At 41.2% G+C, this 19,220-nt stretch overlaps 1 protein-coding gene across 5 annotated transcripts in view; it reads left to right on the top strand.

Annotated features, from left to right (window-relative positions):
• The window catches only part of SYNE2 (spectrin repeat containing nuclear envelope protein 2), a 379,604-nt gene that overhangs the window by 310,474 nt on the left and 49,910 nt on the right, over positions 1-19,220 (top strand). For all 5 annotated transcript variants that reach the window (XM_032134991.2, XM_032134990.2, XM_032134988.2 and 2 more), the window contains exons 86-95: positions 1,515-1,685; positions 2,210-2,340; positions 4,966-5,170; positions 6,294-6,473; positions 8,149-8,274; positions 10,102-10,256; positions 10,368-10,512; positions 12,067-12,161; positions 13,421-13,655; positions 18,137-18,331. In XM_032134991.2, coding sequence (XP_031990882.1) covers positions 1,515-1,685; positions 2,210-2,340; positions 4,966-5,170; positions 6,294-6,473; positions 8,149-8,274; positions 10,102-10,256; positions 10,368-10,512; positions 12,067-12,161; positions 13,421-13,655; positions 18,137-18,331 — 1,638 coding nt within the window. The remainder of the gene's footprint in view (positions 1-1,514; positions 1,686-2,209; positions 2,341-4,965; positions 5,171-6,293; positions 6,474-8,148; positions 8,275-10,101; positions 10,257-10,367; positions 10,513-12,066; positions 12,162-13,420; positions 13,656-18,136; positions 18,332-19,220) is intronic.

Here is a 19,220-nt window from a genome sequence, read left to right as displayed (position 1 = left end):
ATCATAAAATTCACCTTCTAAGGTATAGTTCAGTGATGTTTAGTGTATTCACAGAGATACGCAGCCATCACCACTATCTCATTCCAGAACATTTTCATTACCTCAAAAAGAAACCTCCATTGGCAGTCACTCCCCACTTTTCCCCTTCTCCAGTCCCTGGCAGCCGCTAGTCTACTTTCTTACGGATTTACGTATTCTGGACATTTTATATAAATAGATTCATATGCTATATAGCCTTTTGGATTTGGCTTCCTTCACTAAGCATAATGTTTTCAAGATCATTGGTGTTGTGGTATTTACAGTACTTCATTTATTTTTATGGTGGACTAATATTCCGTTGTATGGATATACCATATTTAGTTTATCTCTCCATCAGTTGATGAACATGTGGGTTGTTTCCATTTTTAGGCTCTCATGAATCATGCTGCTATGAACATTTGTGTCAGGTTTTTATGTCAACATATGTTTTTAATTCTCTTGTGTGTATAAGAGTACAATTGTTAGGTCATATGGCAACTCTGTTTAATTTTTTGAGGAACTGTCTAGCTGTTTTCCGCAGTGACTGTACCATTTTACGTTCCCACCAGCAATGTATGAGGATTCCAGTTTTTCCACATCGTCACCAACACATTATTATCTGACTTTTTGATTATGGCCATCAGAGTGGATGTGAAATAATATCTCATTGTGGTTTTGATTTAGGTTTCCCTAATGACTGTGGCTGTTGAGCGTCTTTTCATGTGTTTATTGACCATTGTATATGTTCTTTGGAGAAATGTTTAGTCGCATCCTTTGCCCAGTTTTTAGTTAGTTTATCTGTCTTTATTGTTGAGTCGTAAGTTTTCTTTACATATTCTTGATTGTGTCTGAGATCATTTTCAATATGCAACAGAATGCTTGGACTTTTTTCATCATTATCAGAACATACCAGTGGACAAAATACACTCACCATCGCATTGCCTCCTGCTTTGCACTTGCCTGTCATTTTGGTAGAGCGTGTACCTCTCCAATTGGTGCTTGCTCTATAGTAATAATCAGACTTAAGTGCCAGGTAACATCTTACATTTATAATGTTGTGCTGTTGTCAGAACATTTTCACAAACACTATTTTATTTGTGTTTTCAGTTATTATCTCTGTTTTGTGGATGAGGAAACTGACTCTAGGGTTCAGTAAGTTGCCCAAGGTCAGAAAGCTGATAGAATATAACTGAACCTTGTACTCACAAATTCTAACACTCACCCAATGTTCTTTCCCTGGGCTGTCTCTTCCTAGTCTGAACTCCTTCAGTGCTGATCCTTCTGATCTTTTGGCACTTTTTCATTCACTGATTATAAAATAGCCTTCTCTGATATGTTCTTATGCATTGACCTACCCTTTCCACCTTCAGTTAATCACTGGTGATCCTTCAATACTCTCAAATTGAAATGCCTAAATTAGATACGATGGTAGATTTGTTGGAGAGCATGTCTTCTCAGTGATTTTCTAAATCAGTACATTTCCACTTTTTGTCTAGGTCAATCAGCTCAAAACCTCCATGCAGTCGGTTTTACAGGAGTGGAAGATTTATGATCAACTCTATGATGAAGTGAATATGATGACAATCCGATTCTGGTACTGCATGGAACACAGCAAGCCTGTGGTGTTATCATTGGAGGCCTTGAGATGCCAGGTGGAGAACCTTCAGGTAAATTAACCAAAGCTTGGCATGGTGCATTATTGGCAGGAAATTACAAATGGGAGGAAGCACAATAACGGGCATAACTGTGTTTGTGCCCTCCCACAGAGAAGCACAAAACATGTTAAATAGCAGATTCAAAAGAATAACTGGAAATTCCAAAATAAGTCACATGAGCCAAATCAGTAAAACATTGTAAAATGTTTGAATTTTGAGTTGAAAATGTTGAATCTTCCTTTATTTTCCGTGTCCATATTATTTCACAATTTAAGGTTTTGGTTTTTGAGTGGTCTTTTTTTTTTTTTTTTTTAGGTACGCCTAAGTGCTAAGTACTTAATATTACTTAGTACTTAAAAGTTCAGCCTCAAATAAAGAATGCCTTCTCCATTGTTTTCTTCCCATTCCTAATAGTTTATCAGAGCTGTAAGATTTGAGTGTTATTGCTACATAGTAGCAAGTGTTGAGAAGCTGCTGCCTTCTTTGGAAGTAGCCAGGCCATTCTGAAACTTAAATTTCTTGTATGTGTCTCTTAGTCTCTGCAAGATGAAGCTGAGAGCAGTGAAGGGAGTTGGGAGAAACTCCAGGAGGTTATTGGCAAACTCAAAGGTCTTTGCCCCTCTGTTGCTGAAATAATCGAAGAGAAATGCCAAAATACTCATAAAAGGTATGCTTTCAGATAAAATTTGAATGATAGATATCTTTATCTTAATGACTTGTGAAGAATGAGGGGGCATAGGCATTGTAAAGTCTTCTTCCTCCTCTGAGATGAGTGGTTCCCTACTATTCTGGTTTCTTCTGCTTTGATGGATCTAGGCTATGTAAGATTCTACGTCATGAGGGCTGTCACATCCCTCGTACAAGTGTTTGGTATAATTAGTCTAGAAATGGCCTAATTACAACCCCAGTGTACTCACTTACTGAGGGTATAAACCAAATGCCAAGTTCAATCTCGGAAACACCAAAGTCAGAGGTAGAAACAGACAAAGGGGTGGGCCAGATGGGCAGCCTGCAGGGGGTGTTCAGACATCACTGGAAACATTATAAGGTGGAAGAAAGCGGGTGTTAGAATATCTGGTGGGGAGGGCGTTTGTGGGTTTGGAAGGAATTCTTTGATCAACTACTTATGGTGGGATATGGAAGCTCCCTTTAAGGAATGTGGCCCTAGTTAATTGCAGGGCTCTTATTTTGATGAGTGGGATATAAAAGTTGGCCTCCAACCAATTGATTAGAGATAGGGATGAAGAGTTATGCTATCTCAAGTGTCCTTCCTGATTATTCCTCTGTGCAGTTTCAGCCTCTCTTGTAAATCAACTTTGAACAAGTAATGAACAAGGAACACCAAATTATATACCCTGCAGTGGTGCCCTTAGCTCTTGATCCAGTCTGTATTGGAAGAGGGGGAGGAGACAGACTAAGAGGAACCTGCAAATGCATCTGACTCCACGTACAATATCAGGGCTACCATCAAAACGTATGGCAGGGCAGTCTGTTGCTAGACGAACTCAGTTGTTACGCCGCACGTACACATTCACTTGTTGGCACAAGAATATGTTGGAAGGCATGTTGAAAAACATGCATAACAAAAAGACTGAAGAAAAGAACACTGAAATGCTAATAGTAGTTACCTCTAGATAAATGAGATGTCAAGCATTTTTTAACTTCCTCATGGATTGGTAAGTAGGTAGGATAGATAGATAAAAAGAAAGAAATATCTGGAGGGATTTTGTTTGCTTTTTCACAGTGAATATATGTTGTATTTATAATTAGGGAAAATCTTATTTTAAAAGACAGTTCTGAAAGATTTTTGAAATGCATAAAAGTAAAGCAGTGTGCTGTTTTCCAATTTTTATTCTTTAATCAGTTAGCAGGGTCGAGGATATTGTTGAGCAAACATTCTCATGTATTTCATGTTAGAATGTAAATATAATGCTTTCAGAAAGCAGACTGACCATTTATTCCCAAAGCCTTACAAATATTTACATCTTTATATTCTTTGACTCTGTTATTCTCCCAGAAATCTAGTCTAAGACTAATATCTTGAAATACAGAAAAAAAGGCTTTTGAATAAAACTGTATCTGAGCATTATCATAATAGCAAAAATTACAAATATCTTAACTATCCATACTAAACAGGAAATAAACTAAGGAATTTAGCAATTAAACTAAGGAAACAAAGAAAAAAAAACCTGCAGACCATTTGTACAGCCATTTAAAATGAGGTTTACTTATTTTCTTTTATTAATAACTTGGGGAAAATATTTTTTAAAAGTTACATGAGCCAGGCATGGTGGCTCATGCCTGTAATCCTGGCACTTTGGGAGGCCGAGGTGGGCAGATCACTTGAGTCCAGGAGTTCAAGACCAGCCTGGGTAACATGGCGAAACCCCATCTCTACAAAAAAATACTAAAATTAGCCAGGCATGGTAGCATGCACCTGTAGTCCTAGCTACTTGTGGGGGCTGAGATGGGAGGATCGCTTAAGCCCAGGAGGTCAAGGCTACGGTGAGCTGAGATTGTACCACTGCACTCCAGCCTGGGCAACAGAGCAAGACCCTGTTTCAGAAAAAAAAAAAAAAAGGTAGGAAAGAAAGGCAAGATACTACAGTCTGTATATGGAATAATAAAACAATTTCCTTTATTTCCACTTCTATGTAAGGAACATTTGTGTAAACAGATAATAAATTTTATTTGATATAAATACAATGTTAAAACCTGTTTAAAGATAGCATATCTCTATAAACTGGAAGCCTCTTCATGTGGAGACATTTTATCAGGCAAACAGTTCAGTGTTTCCTCCGTCTTTGCCAAAGAGACATTCATAGGTGGGGCACCATGGCTCATGCTTATAATCCCAGCACTTTGGGAGGCTGAGGCAGGAGGATTGCTTGAGGTGGGAGGATTACTTGAGCTGCAGAGTTTGAGACCATCCTGGGCAACATATCAAGGCCCTGTCTCTACAAAAAAAAAAAAAAAAAAGTTTGAGCTCCCTTCATCACTCCCCTCCCTTAAAAAAAGAAAATGAAACATTCATAACCTCATAGGTATTTGTTGTCAATCATAAATTTTGTAGTTTTTGTGCAATATTATAAAGTCAAGTAAATAGCCTAATTTGGATTTCTTTTTATATAATGGTTTCTATAATGGTGATGCCACTAATTTTAAAAATCATTTAACAGTGTCTTCTTAATGATCCGTCTGCTAGTAACTTACCAGTAGAGTGCGTGCATTGTACTTTTGCTACAAGAGAAAGGAGAGAATGAGGGTTATGTTATTTGCATTGCACTGACAGGTGGACTCAGGTGAACCAAGCTGTTGCAGACCAGTTGCAGAAGGCCCAGAGTCTGCTCCAGCTCTGGAAGGCCTATAGCAATGCTCATGGCGAAGCTGCCGCAAGGCTGAAGCAGCAGGAAGCAAAGTTTCAACAGCTCGCAAACATCAGCATGTCTGGAAACAACCTGGCAGAGATCCTGCCCCCAGCCCTGCAGGACATAAAGGTGGGTACAAAGCCCATTTGGAAAACCAAGGCCAAGTGAGCCTGACAGACGGGGCCGGTAAGGGACAACCATGACCTGGGGACCAGACAGACCACAGGGACAGAGTAGTCAGTCAGGACAGGTGCTGTGAGCCAGCCATGTAGGACATAGGCAAGGCTGGGAGGAGCAGGTGGTGGCTCAGAGGTGACATCCAGGCAGCAAATAGCTGGATCAGGGGGACTCGATATCACCTCGCTCCAAGTCTGCACTTTCTCTCTAGTGTTAGGTCTCTAAGGCAAAAGCTTCATATGAAATCTGAAGTGAAAGCAAGTGTCTCAACTGAGTGTGACCCTGTAAGAATAATACATGTTGTATCTCTTGTTTTAGCAGTAATCATGGACTTGGTGCCATGTTGCTAGGCCTTTTCTGTGGGTATAGTAAATTTCAGACTATATTAAAGACTTGCATAATTTCCTTTATGTTGTTTTTTCTATTACTGTTAATGCTCAGAAAGTGAATACTCTAGTTCTGAACTGAGTGAACAGATGCATTTTGTATATTCTGCTACTATAGGTCAAATCAAAAAGTGGCAACCAATTTAATTAGGTGAGAATCCAACAGATCTGCTCTGTACATCTGATTAACTTCTACCTGAGCTGATATTTAAAAATAAAACAGAAATTTTATATACAAGTATTTCCAGAATAGCCTTAAAATCAGCCTGATTGATAAAATTCTATAGTTTTTGCGCGTGAATCCATTTATATCAGAAAGTCTAAGGCAGGAGTCAGAGTTGCATTGATTCTTGAAACAGCATGAAAGCAGATACCTAAACTGTTTGACAACTGAAATATAAAGTACATGAGTACTCAGGTTGTCTCTAGTTTCTATATACTAGAAGCCTCAACTCTGTTAGTCAGTGGTCACTTTTAGTTTTGAACAGACAAATTTTGGAAAAGCGCCAGTGATGTACATCATTTCAAGAAAGCTCAGCCTTTTCAGCTATTAAAAATAAATAATAACAAAAGGTCATGCCTACATTTTCAGGGCAAATATTCTCCTAGATTTTGATGGAGCAGCAGCGGGTAGGGAATTGTGGTTTGAAAGGAGGAAGAGGTGTTTGCCATCCCTTTTTCTTCTGCAGGAGCTGCAGCATGATGTGCAGAAGACAAAAGAAGCCTTTCTCCAAAATTCCACTGTCCTGGATCGACTCCCACAACCTGCAGAGTCCAGCACCCACATGCTCCTTCCGGGTCCCCTGCACTCCCTCCAGAGGGCTGCGTATTTGGAAAAGATGCTGCTTGTGAAAGCAAATGAATTTGAGGTTCATCTTTTCTTTCCATTCAAGTTTTAGTCTTGGACATTTGCATTCCATCCTCAATCCCTTGTATCCTTTGAAGCAATAGTGCTTTACGGGCTGCTCCTTAGCAAAACTATGGACTGAAGCTGCCCCCAAACGTATACAATTCTAGCTTCAATCACATGGGCAGATCTTAAGCAATCATTTCTTCATTATTGCAGATGTTAGTTCTAGAAGTCATATATGTATTATATTGCATACATTGTTCAGATCTCACAGTTATTTGGATTTCTGAGTCAAGTAATTGAGCCATAGAAGTAGCTGCTTAAAGCATGATGATTTGTCGTATCTTCATATCTTCATTCACGTTTTTTTTTTTTTTTTGAGACAGACTCTTGACCTGGCACCCAGGCTAGAGTGCAGTGGCATAATCTTGGCTCACTGCAACCTCCACCTCCCAGGTTCAAGCGATTCTCCTGCCTCAGCCTCCTGGGTAGCTGGGACTACAGGCGCCCACCACCACGGCTGGCTAATTTAGTTATTTATTTTTTTTGAGATGGAGTCTCGCTCTGTCGCCCAGGCTGGAGTGCAGTGGCGTGATCTCGGCTCACTGCAAGCTCCGCCTCCTGGGTTCATGCCATTCTCCTGCCTCAGCCTCTTGAGTAGCTGGGACTACAGGCACCTGCCACCATGCCCAGCTAATTTTTTTGTATTTTTAGTAGAGGTAGGGTTTCACTGTGTTAGCCAGGTTGGTCTCGATCTCCTGACCTCGTGATCCGCCTGCCTTGGCCTCCCAAAGTGCTGGGATTACAGGCGTCAGCCACCGTGCCTGGCCGGCTAATTTTTGTATTTTTAGTAGAGATGAGGTTTCACCACATTGCCCAGGCTGGTCTTGAACTCCTGGCCTCAAGTGATCTACCCACCTTGGCCTCCCAAAGTGCTGGGATTACAGGCATGAGCCACTGCCCTCAGCCTTCATTCACTTTTTATAAAGCCTTCAATGCATGAGCTGTCAACAAGCTACACAGAAGGCCATGGAGCTCCAGTATCACATCTCAATACCAGCAGGAAAACAAACAAAAAACCACATTTAACTAGTGGGACTGAGAGAACAGAGTGCTCACTGACTCTCTTCTATGTGGTCCCCTGAGGCAGGTGATCTGTCCATTTGGGAAGGCTCAAAGGCACAGAGTGAAAAATCAGGGCGCTTCTGAATATTTATCTATGATTCTTGAGATAATAGTGAACTTCTGGGTGTCGAAAACAACTTGAATTTATTTATTTTTATTTTACTTTATTTTATTTTATTTTTGAGACAGGGAGACAGGGTCTTATTCTGTCACCAAGGCTGGAGTGCAGTGGCATAATTACAGCTTACTGCAGCCTCGACCTCCCAGGTTCAGGTGATCCTCCTGCCTCAGCCTCCCAAAAAGCTGGGACCAAAGGCGTGCACCACTATACCCAGCCGATTTTTTATTTTTTGCAGAGATGGGGTCTGCCTATGTTCCTCAGGCTGGTCTTGAACTCCTGGGCTCAAGCAATCTTCCCACTTCGGCCTCCTGAAGTGCTGGGATTACAGCCATGAGCCACCGTGCCTAACCAAAAACATCTTGAATTTTTAGCAGCTCCCAAGCCTGTGTTTAACTGTGTTTTATATGTACATGAAAATAGTTTCTAATGAAAATTTCTCTTGTTCTAGTTTGTTCTCTCACAATTTAAGGATTTTGGAGACCGGCTGGAATCTTTAAAAGGTCTTATTATGCATGAAGAAGAGAATTTGGATAGACTTCACCAACAAGAAAAAGAAAATCCTGACTCATTCCTGGTATTGCCAATATTTATCTTTTCTAAGGGCTTAGACTCACCATAGGGTTAAAAAAAAAATAAGCCGATTACTGTGAACTTATAGAATGTTTGCATCCTAACTCACCTTTTTTTTTTTTTTTTTTTTGGGACAGAGTCTCACTCTCACCCAGGCTGGAGTGCAGTGGCGCGATCTCGGCTCACTGCAACCTCCACCTCCTGGGTTCAAGCGATTCTCCTGCCTTAGCCTCCCGAGTAGCTGGGACTACAGACATGTGCCACCATGTCCAGCTAATTTTTGTATTTTTTAGTAGAGAGGAAGTTTTACCATGTTGGCCAGGCTTGTCTTGAACTCTTGACGTCAGGTGATCCACCTGCCTCGGCCTCCCAAAGTGCTGGGATTACAGGCCTGAGCCACTGCGCCTGGCCTAACTCATCCTTGAGCACAGTCGTTTTTATGCCATTCATTACTGTCCTATTTTCCCTCAGGCCTAGAAAAAGTAGGACAACATATAGGAATCTCTTTTAGTAATATGTCAGAGTAATTTGTAGTAGATGTTTTTTCATAATTACTGTCAGTGAACTGAAATAATCTAGAAATTGGCTGTTGTGGTTAATTGAATTTTTCTGGTTAGTTTAATATAAAAAATATTCTATTAAATTATGCATTTTTCTTTACCTTCGTAAGTTTAGTAAACATAAATGACTGAAAGAATTAGATCTGGTCTTGTAACTCTCCTAGGAATCAATATTCATAACTTAGATCAGCAGTCAACAAACTATGGTGCACTGTCCATCACTGATTTTTTTTTTAATAAAATTTTGTTGGAACACAGCCATGCCCTTTCATTTACATATTGTCTATTATAGTTTTCTTGCTACAAGGGCAGAGTTGACTAGTTGCTACAGAGACCATATGGCCCACAAATGCCTAAAGTATTTATGATCTGGCCTTTTACAGAAAAAGTTTGCTTATCCTGACCTAGAATGTTACTGCAGAGTTCTGTAGTGATAACTTCAATATCGTTAAGGATGTTTGCTTGTCCGCCTAGAAGCTGTCGCTGGAATATCTTTTTAAAAATGAAATTTTGATAAGTTTGCTTTCTTGTGATGTCATGTTCTATCAAAATATGGGTGTTTAAGTCCCTTGCTCTACTAGAGTTATTTTAAGAATCAAATTTTCATCACTCTGTGCTTGACCTGTTTGTTGAAGGTCAGGTTATTGGCGGACTAAATGGGACTTAAAAGTCCAGAATTGATCCTTTTTTAAAAAGCCTGTTAGGCCGGGTGCAGTGGCTCACACCTGTAATCCCAGCACTTTGAGAGGCCGAGGCAGGTGGGTCATCTAAGGTCAGAGTTTTAGACCAGCTGGCCAACATGGTGAAACCCCATCTCTACTAAAAATACAAAAATTAGCCAGGTGTGGTGGCAGGCACCTGTAAATCCTCCTACCCGGGAGGCTGAAGCAGGAGAATCGCTTGAACCCAGGAGGCGGGGGTTGCAGTGAGCCAAGATCATGCTACTGCACTCCAGCCTGGGCAACAGAATGAGACTCCATTCCAAAAAATAAAAAAGCCTATTTTCTGTATTCTTCAATGACAAAATCTGAGATCACTTTCCTGGGCTGTTTGGGTGCTGGCCATGTGTGCAGGTTGGTATTCTAAAAGGCACAGCATTGAGAGAGCTGAATTCAGGTCCCACTCTAACATTAGCGAGCTGTTTGACTGTGGGCAAGTCATTTGCCTGTTCAGGCCCCAGTTTTCCTTTATCTCTGAGATAAGGAGGGTTTTTTGTCATCTAGATATCTTATTGGCATCCAAAAACCTGTACCTCAATTTTTTAAAAATAGAATCATGTGCTGGCACTGACTGCCCAATCACCTGATATTGAACATTTGAATGAAGTAAGCCTCAAGCTCCCACTTAGTGACGTAGCTCTGAAGACGTTACAAAATATGAACCGGCAATGGATTCGGGCCACGGCCACGGCGCTGGAGCACTGCAGGTTAGAACATCCCTTCTCTGTCGTTGTTTCAATTAAGATAAAATTAACGGCTTCAGCTCGGGAATGGCAGTGTTAACATGGGTGTGTTTTGTTTGTTTTAAACCTTTGTAGTGAGCTTCAGGGAATTGGATTGAATGAAAAGTTTCTTTATTGCTGTGAAAAGTGGATCCAACTTTTGGAGAAGATAGAAGAAGCACTCAAGGTGGATGTGGCTAACAGCCTTCCTGAGCTCCTGGAGCAGCAGAAAACCTATGAGGTAAACCTGTGTTCTCTGCGGCCCTTGAACCGCTTATCTGGGGCAGGAGTCAGGAAAAGATAGCTTTAAATAAAACACAGGGAGTGTACCTATCAGTCCCTAAATACAGAACGTATACCTTTAAGCAAATTCAGTTGTCAATTGGTCATTTGTAAAATTCTCGTACGTTCCATAAATTTCTTTTTTTTTTTTTTTTGAGACGGAGTCTCGCTTTTTCACCCAGGCTGGAGTGCAGTGGCTCAATCTCGGCTCACTGCAAGCTCCGCCTCCCAGGTTCACGCCATTCTCCTGCCTCAGCCTCTCTGAGTAGCTGGGACTACAGGCACCTGCCACCACGCCCGGCTAATTTTTTGTATTTTTAGTAGAGACGGGGTTTCACCATGGTCTCGATCTCCTGACCTCGTGATCCGCCCGCCTCGGCCTCCCAACGTGCTGGGATTACAAGCGTGAGCCACCGCGCCCGGCCCGTTTCATAAATTTCAACATTTACTGCTCTATCTTATTAGGGAGAGGACTCCTAGATTTTCTGCAGTACATGGAAGCTTCCAGTACAACTTTGCTTCCACAAAATGCAAACATTATACCATTCTATCAAGAGCATAATAAAATACTTCGACTCATGTTTGTATTTTCACTCAATAATTCTCCATAGTATTAAAGCACCTGGTATAATTATAACTGTAGTATTAATAATTTCACAGGAGAGTTTCCTCAGTGCTTATGCTGACATGTATTTGAAAATACTCCTGGTGGTTATAGGCAGATCCTGCTTTTCTTTTTTTTTTTTTGGGGGGGGGGAGATAGAGTCTTCCTCTGTCACCCAGGCTGGAGTGCAGTGGCGCAATCTCGGCACACTGAAACTTCCACCCCCCAGGCTCAAGCAATTCTCGTGCCTCAGACTTCCAAGTAGCTTGGACTACAGGCACATGCCATTGCACCTGGCTAATTTTTGTATTTTTAATAGAGATGGGGTTCACCATGTTGGCCAGGCTGGTCTCGAATTTCTGACCTCAAGTGATCCGCCTGTCTCAGCCTCCCAAAGTGCTGGAATTACAAAGGACACATTTCAAAAGTGTTCAGAATTAGTTCACTGCAACTTTTTAATGTAACTGATTGAAGTCTACATTGCTACATTAAGATCATCCAATTAAAATGAAATCACCCCTACCAAAAAGCTGAGTGGCCTTGAATAAGTTACTGAACCTCTTTATACCTTAGTTTCTTCCTCTTCAAATGGATGTAATAATAGTGCTTAAATCCTAAGGCTGAGAAATAAATGAGACAATGCATGTTTTACACAGTGCCTACCAAATCATAAATGCCCAACAAATGGGTATTAGATGTAATTATTATTAGACCTGTTTGCTTTTAAGAATATATTCGTAGGTGATGTTGATATGATAGTTGAACATTTTTTGCAGTAGGTTTGAATACTATGAAAATTAATTATCCCTCATATCCTTTATAAGCTTAGATTTTAATAGGAAATGTAGGTTCCGAGATTCATAAAATGAATTTTACTAGCTGATATTTTCTGCTTGGACTCATATGCAGATGTTAGAAGCTGAAGTTTCTATAAACCAGACAATTGCTGATTCCTATGTCACCCAGTCCTTACAACTCCTGGACACAACAGAAATAGAGAACAGGTGAGCTGTCTGGGGCTCATGAAGGTTGTGGGCGGATGGAAGGTAATGCATTCAGTCGGGGCAGGCTTTCCGCCATGTGAACCTTGACCATGTTGGTGCCGTGTGCCCTGTTGGTTGACAGATCACCATAGGACCAGGCTTCTAACTATGTAGTGGGACTAGATCTTGCTGGGTGACCATAAAAACATCTGTGACAGACACCTTTTCCGTATGGTAGGTGGATGGGGTTAGCAGCCCAGAAGCTTTGGGAATTGCCCACTTCTCAAGTATAATTAACCAAGTTTGTGCCCCCAAATGATTCTTCCGTACTTTGTTTCCTTCTCTACCATCATCCTCATGATGTTTTGCTACTTAAAAAATAATTTCTAAAAAATTATTATTCCTAGTGTTCCCAGTAGGCAGCTAAATCCTGTAAGTCTGAAAGAAGGGCTTTCTCTCCATGCTACATATGTGGGCTTAGGGTCACTGGGCAGTGCCAGTCAGGCTGAACAGAGCCCCTTTGGCCAGTCTGCTAATGCTGAGTGAGTCTGCTCATGCAGCTGTACACATGGCAGACAGCCTGGACATGGCCTGGCCATTTAAATACTTCTCTAAATGTCCTAATGGGTATGATTTTTCTTCCACATCACCACCCATACACCTCTGAATCTTCTTTCAGCATAACTAAGAAATGTAAAGCCCTTTTCTGCCTAGTTCTGAAGCAGTAAATGCAAGCCAGTTCCAGGATGATAAGCTAATTTCTGTTTGATCTGTACAGAAAAACATGACTTTCCCATAATAAACAAGAGGCCTTATTTCTCATGTGAAGGATATTATTTATCCAGAAAAGAATTGTTGAGTAGCTGCAATAAAGCATGCTCTTTATTGCTAAAATTATGTAAAGTACACTCAAGTAATCCATAGTGTTACAAAGTACCTGCCTATTCATCTGTTTCCCATTGATCCAGTTTCTAGTTTTCCTTTCCACATTTGGCATAATGTATATTAAAACAGCTTCAGTTTGTTTAAGGGAATGGTTATGCATGCTGGCAAAATACCAGGTTACGTGCAGATACCTTCTGCTAAACTCAGTCTGCATGCTGCCCTTCCCAAAGTTTTAATCATGTTTAAATTGAATAGCACTCAGGTTTTTAGAAGGTTGGGATTTTTTTCATGTAAATTGTACTTATAAAAGCTGAATCTGAGCTGCTATTACCCACTGATAGTTATTTTTTCTACATGTTGATGTCTGGATTCTATAACCATTTGTTTTTCCCCAGACCAGAATTTATTTCAGAATTCTCAAAGCTGACAGATCGGTGGCAGAATGCTGTCCAGGGTGTTCGGCAGAGGAAGGGTGACATTGATGGGCTGGTGAGGCAGTGGCAGGATTTCACTACTGCTGTGGAGAACTTGTTTCGCTTCCTCACTGACACCAGCCACCCGCTATCTGCAGTGAAGGGCCAGGAGTGCTTCAGTCTCTACCAAACCAGAAGTCTGATCCATGAGCTGAAGGTAGTGTATGCATCGTAGCAGTGTGAGAACCACAGGGTGATCATTATTTGCAAGATGTTCATTCACCTTTGGTTTAATGTTTTTGATGATGATGTGATCCAAGTGGGCTCTCTGCAGTGTGAGGCCAGCAAGGTGCAGTCACCACACCCCACAGCCTGATCCCTAGCATCGTGGGGTTGGAAACCCAGTATTACCCATTCATTCAGAAATACTAGGGTTCTCTTGGGCCATGAGAGGAGGCATGGAGTGGAGATGGGTGAATAAAGTGAGGGAAGTTTAGGGCAACAGACTCAAACCACCCAGATTCTTAAGCCAATGACTAATGTATAAATTGACCATTAGTATAGTAATGTACAGTGATGGTATTGTTTACTCTTGAAGGGCAAATTCAATGGGTAAAAATAAAATAGAATGAATAAGACCTACTATTTGATAGCACAGTAGGGTGACTATAGTCAATAATAATTTAATTGTATATTTTTAAATAAGGAATGTAATTGAATTATTTGTAACTCAAAAGATAAATGCTTGAGGGGATGGAAACCCCATTCTCCATGATGTACTTATTTGACATTGCATGCCTATATTTAAAAACCTCATGCACTCGCAGAAATTTTAAAAACTAATTTTAAAAAATAAAAATAAAGGGGCAAATTCATTCAGGCAACAAAGCTTTCCAAAAGAGACTTGTTTGATGAGCACAGGATTAGCGTAGGTGGTTGGCGTGTCCCATGGAGCTGTAGAGCTACTCTCCACCTTAAAGAAGCCTCTCAACAAACACCACCCTCCTGAAATCCTGTACAGCCCTCACTCATTATGCAATCATCGCATATTAATTGAGTACCTTCTCTGTGCCAATCACTGTCCTAAGTGCTGGGTGTATTCTGTGGATGGGAGAAGACCTTCGCTCTCATAAGGGCAGACGAAGTAGTAAGTAAACCAGAATAATTAATCAGATAAATTAATAAGTAGTAAAGTATCAGATTTTAATAAGACTTACATAGATCATTAAAACAGGGCCAGCAGAGATGGGGATGTGTGGCTCCTGTAGATTGGGTTGTCTCTGGCCATGTGACATTTAACCTGGGACTGAATGATGAGAAGGAGCCAGCCATGCAAGATCTGAGGAAAGAGCCTTTCAAACCGAAGGAGAGGCTTACTCCAAGTTCCCAAGATGAGAACAAGCTCAGCACAGCAGAGGAACGGCAAAAAGCCCAGTGTGACTGATGCAGAGCTGGCAAGGCAGCAGTGGCAGGAGGTGAACTAGAAAGGCGGGTAGGGAGGAGTGTTTTGCAGGCTGGGTGTGGTAGCTGAATTACCTGGTCTGGCTGGAACCAGGGAGGCTTTGAAGCATTTCAGCTGAGGGAGAGGGCAATATGACACTATTTGTTTCTTTTTCTTTTTTTTTTTTTGAGACGGAGTCTCACTCTGTCACCCAGGCTGGAGTGCAGTGGTGCGATCTTGACTCACTGCAACCTCTGCCTCCCATGTTGAAGCGATTCTCGTGTCTCAGCCTCCCAAGTAGCTGGGATTACAGGCGCCCGCCAGCATGCCCAGCTAATTTTTGTATTTTTAGTAGAGACAAGGTTTCACCCTGTTGGCCAGGCTGGTCTCGAACTCCTGACCTCAGGTGATCCACCCACCTCAGCCTCCCAAAGTGCTGGGATTACAGGTATGAGCCACTGTGCCCAGCCCCATATTTTTTAAAGATCACTCTGGCTGTTCCTGATTGTAGGGGAGCTAAAGGAAAAGTAGGAATCCTAACATCTCACTTACCTATCGCTGCATAATGACTCTCATCATTCTGTCTCATCATTCTTGGGGTTGTCAGGAGTTGGTGGTTCCTGCTTGGGGTCTCTCGGGCAGTTGCAGTCAGATGGTGGCTGGGGCTGGCGTCATCTGAAGCTCACTCACATGACTGATGCTTAGGCTGGAACAACTGGAGCAGCAAGGAGCTGGGACAGTGGAGCTCCTCTCCTTGGGCATCATTCTCTGTGGTCTTGCCACGCGAGGGCTTCTAGTGGCCAGACTTCTTGTATGGTACCCCAGTGGCTTCAAAGATTCTTATCCCGAGAACAAGCTGTATTGCCTTATAAACCCAGCCTCAGAAGTCACATATATCGCTTCTGCCACACTCTAATAATGAAGGCTATCATGTGTGTCCACATGAGTTTGAGAGGAGGGGACAGAGGTGCCACAGTTTGATGAGAATTGGCTGTAATCCCAACACTTTGGGAGGCCGAGGTGGGAGGATCCCTTGAGCCCAGTTTGAGACCAGCCTGGACAACATAGTGAGACCCCTGTCTCTACAAAAACATTCAAAATTTAGCCAGGTGTGATGGTGCACACCTGTACTCCCAGCTGCTCAGGAGGCTGAGGCGGGAGGATCACACTTGAGCCCAGGAGGTTGAGGCTGCGACAAGCCATGGTCGCACCAGTGCACTCTAGCCTGGGTAACAGAGCAAGACCTGTCTCAAAAAAAAAAAAAAAAAAAGGTTACCTTTGGAATTTCAGTGATTGTTGGAGGCAGTCATCTTGAAAGAGCCTATTTGGGTGTGGTTACATCTGGGTCTTCTTTTCTGCAATAAGATAATGAGGTAACAGGGAGGGAAAGAAAAAACAATCATTCTCCTTGGTGAGTCCGGGTCTTAGGCAGATAAAGGACTTCAGCTTCTGTAGGAGACACAGTGTGGGAGGGCAGAGAGACCCTGAGACTTCTTCAGTTCAGCGTGTCAAAACACCGATTTTGGAGTGTTGGTTTGTGAGTCTGGTAAAGGAAAAGCTAGATGAAGGATGACTCTGGGTTGAAGCTCAAGCATCTTGGTGAATAGTGTGCTGTTGACCAAGTTAGGGAAGACTAAGGGAGGAGCAGGTCTTCTTCGAGTGGCTCATTTGCGCAGCACAATAGGTTGGAGAGACGCACGTTGAGTGCCTGTGGTCCAGTTGCTGTTTCTCTTACTTGTGTGCTGCTCCTGAGGGTGCATTTGGCTTTCCTCCTTTGGGTATGGGTGATCTTCAGGCTTCTCACAAATGCCTTCGTAAATTAGTGATGCTCTGTTGATGTTTATCAGCTCTCATTTTGGAAAATGCCCACACTCTGTCTCCTTCAAGAAATTTCAAGGTGAAGGAAATAAGATTTATGTATTATTTATTTACTTATTTTTTTTAGAGATAGGTACTCACTCTGTCTCCCAGGCTGGAGTGCAGTGGCGTGATCAAAGCTCACTGTAACCTCAAACTTCTGGTGAGGCTACCTCGGCCCCTCGAGTAGCTGGGACCACAGGCATTCACCAGAATGCCCAGCCAGGAAAACATATTTAGAACAGACAAAAACTATTTAATTTTTCCTCTAAAACCAAATGCCTTTGGGAGTATGGATCAATTTTAAAGTTTTTACTTTATTTTTGTGTTATAAATACCTAGTTTCAATCTCTTTAAAGAAAGCCCATGTAGCCAGGTGTGGTGGCACAGCTCTTAAAAAACAGGACCTTCACTACTCTCCACACACTGCCTACGGAGTGGTCCTGCGCTGCAGGAGCAGTCACGGAGCTGTAACACCGCCACTAAAAAATAGAAGAAAATAAAAATAAATAAGACCTTGTCTCTTAAAAATTTTGTTTTTGATTTTTTTTTAATTTTTATTTTTTTGAGACAAAGCCTCACTGTCACCCAGGCTGGAGTGCAGTGGCGTGATCTTGGCTCACTGCAACTTCTGCCTCCCAGGTTAAAGTGATTCTTGTGACTCAGCCTCCCAAGTAGCTGGAATTACAGGCATCCACCACCATGCCTGGCTAATTTTTGTATTTTTAGTAGAGTCAGGGTTTCTCCATGTTGGCCAGGCTGGTCTCAAACTCCTGAGCTCAACTGATCTGCCTGTCTTGGCCTCCCAAAGTGCTGGGATTACAGGCATGAGCCATCACTCCAGGCCTAAAAAAAATTGTTTTTAATTTTCAGAAAGCCTACATGATATTCGGATGAAATTTTTTAAAGCTGCCCCTTTGGGGCACACATTGATGTACATGTTTATGTGCCCATAAAAAGCTTAAGAAATGTGTATTTTTTGTATTTTACCCTTTCTTGCATTCTTTTATATTTGTTTAGCGTAATGTAAGGTCTGTTACTTGATTTCAGGTCTGTTACTCCACTTTCTTAATACTCTTGGATCCATTTACCTTGCAGGTTATTATTCTATGATGTGTATTTTTTTATTTCTCTGTGCTGCTAATCATTACACTGAGAATCTTATCTCACCAATCTTTGGAAATTATTTTAAGAACACCTCACTTAGTAGTATGCTTATCTACTCAGTGTAAAACATTAGCTTTTGCTGTGTGTGTGTATGTACATTCTGACCCAATTTGTCTAATTTATATCTAGTTTAACTCTTAAGAAAAGCTCTGAAGGAAATATACACAGACACACACAATCACATTTTGAACACATCAGAAACCTAAGCAAATTACTTTTCTTTTTTTTCTTAGAATAAAGAAATTCATTTTCAAAGGTGGCGAACTACCTATGCCCTAACCTTAGAAGCTGGAGAAAAGTTACTGCTCACAACTGACCTGAAAACTAAAGAGTCTGTGGGTAGGAGAATCAGTCAACTTCAGGACAGCTGGAAAGACACGGAGCCCCAGCTGGCAGAGATGATTAAGCAGTTCCAGAGCACTGTAGAGGTAAACTCACCACTTACTTCTCCATTCATGATATTTAAATTCAGTACATAGATTTTCATTTGTGGTGTGAAAATGGAAATGGTTTTAGGAAGCTATAGTATCATGAGTTTCCAACTCAAGCTGTAATCCATAAGTCATGCAAGTTACTTAATGTGAAATGATGATACAGCATTGCAAGAGCTCAATGTTTAGTATTTAAACACTTGAGATTCTATTAAGATACTTATTTTTATGAAACAGGAAACATATTCAATGAAAGTTCAATACATAAAACTAATGTTCCATGTATGGAACAGACAGAAACACTTCATTTTTCTGCTGTCATCAGAGAATGCACTTTTCCATATAAGTGAATTTTCCGAATAATGTATGATTATAGCTTTAAGAACTACAGTGTTATATTTTGAGTCACTGTTAGGAAAATTGTTATTGTTTTGTTATGCTAAGATACCAAGTTGTTCTCAAGGCCTCTGAATTGCTTTGAACCTATGGCCCTCCCTGAACTACTGTGCTCTTTGAGTTCTGATATGGTTTTTATCATTTTTCTTTCTCTCCTCTTAATGTCAAGCTATCTATTTTTCTTTCTCCAAGCTCACTTACTTCTTATAGCCCACTCTCTCTAGTCTGTCGGGTGTGCCAAAACTAGATAACCAAACTTATCAGACATATTTTTCTGAATTAAGAGTAAATACATGCTGAGTTAGGGCTTGAGAATTTCTCCTGTGAATAAAGTATCTGAATTTTATTTGGTATATGGACTATATGGAATTCATTAACTAGCAAACATTTGTTAAGCATCTGCCATGTTTGTAAAGCATAATGATAATTGCAAATAACAGTTTGAAGAACTCATGGTTTTGCTTCTCCTTTGCTTTCTTTTGAGTTGAGT

The sequence above is a fragment of the Hylobates moloch genome, unplaced genomic scaffold (genome assembly GCF_009828535.3).
Source record: "Hylobates moloch isolate HMO894 unplaced genomic scaffold, HMol_V3 SCAFFOLD_16, whole genome shotgun sequence".
Lineage (NCBI taxonomy): Eukaryota > Metazoa > Chordata > Mammalia > Primates > Hylobatidae > Hylobates > Hylobates moloch.
The sequence above is the reverse complement of the archived record's forward strand: the minus strand, read 5'-3'. Positions and strand labels throughout refer to the sequence as shown.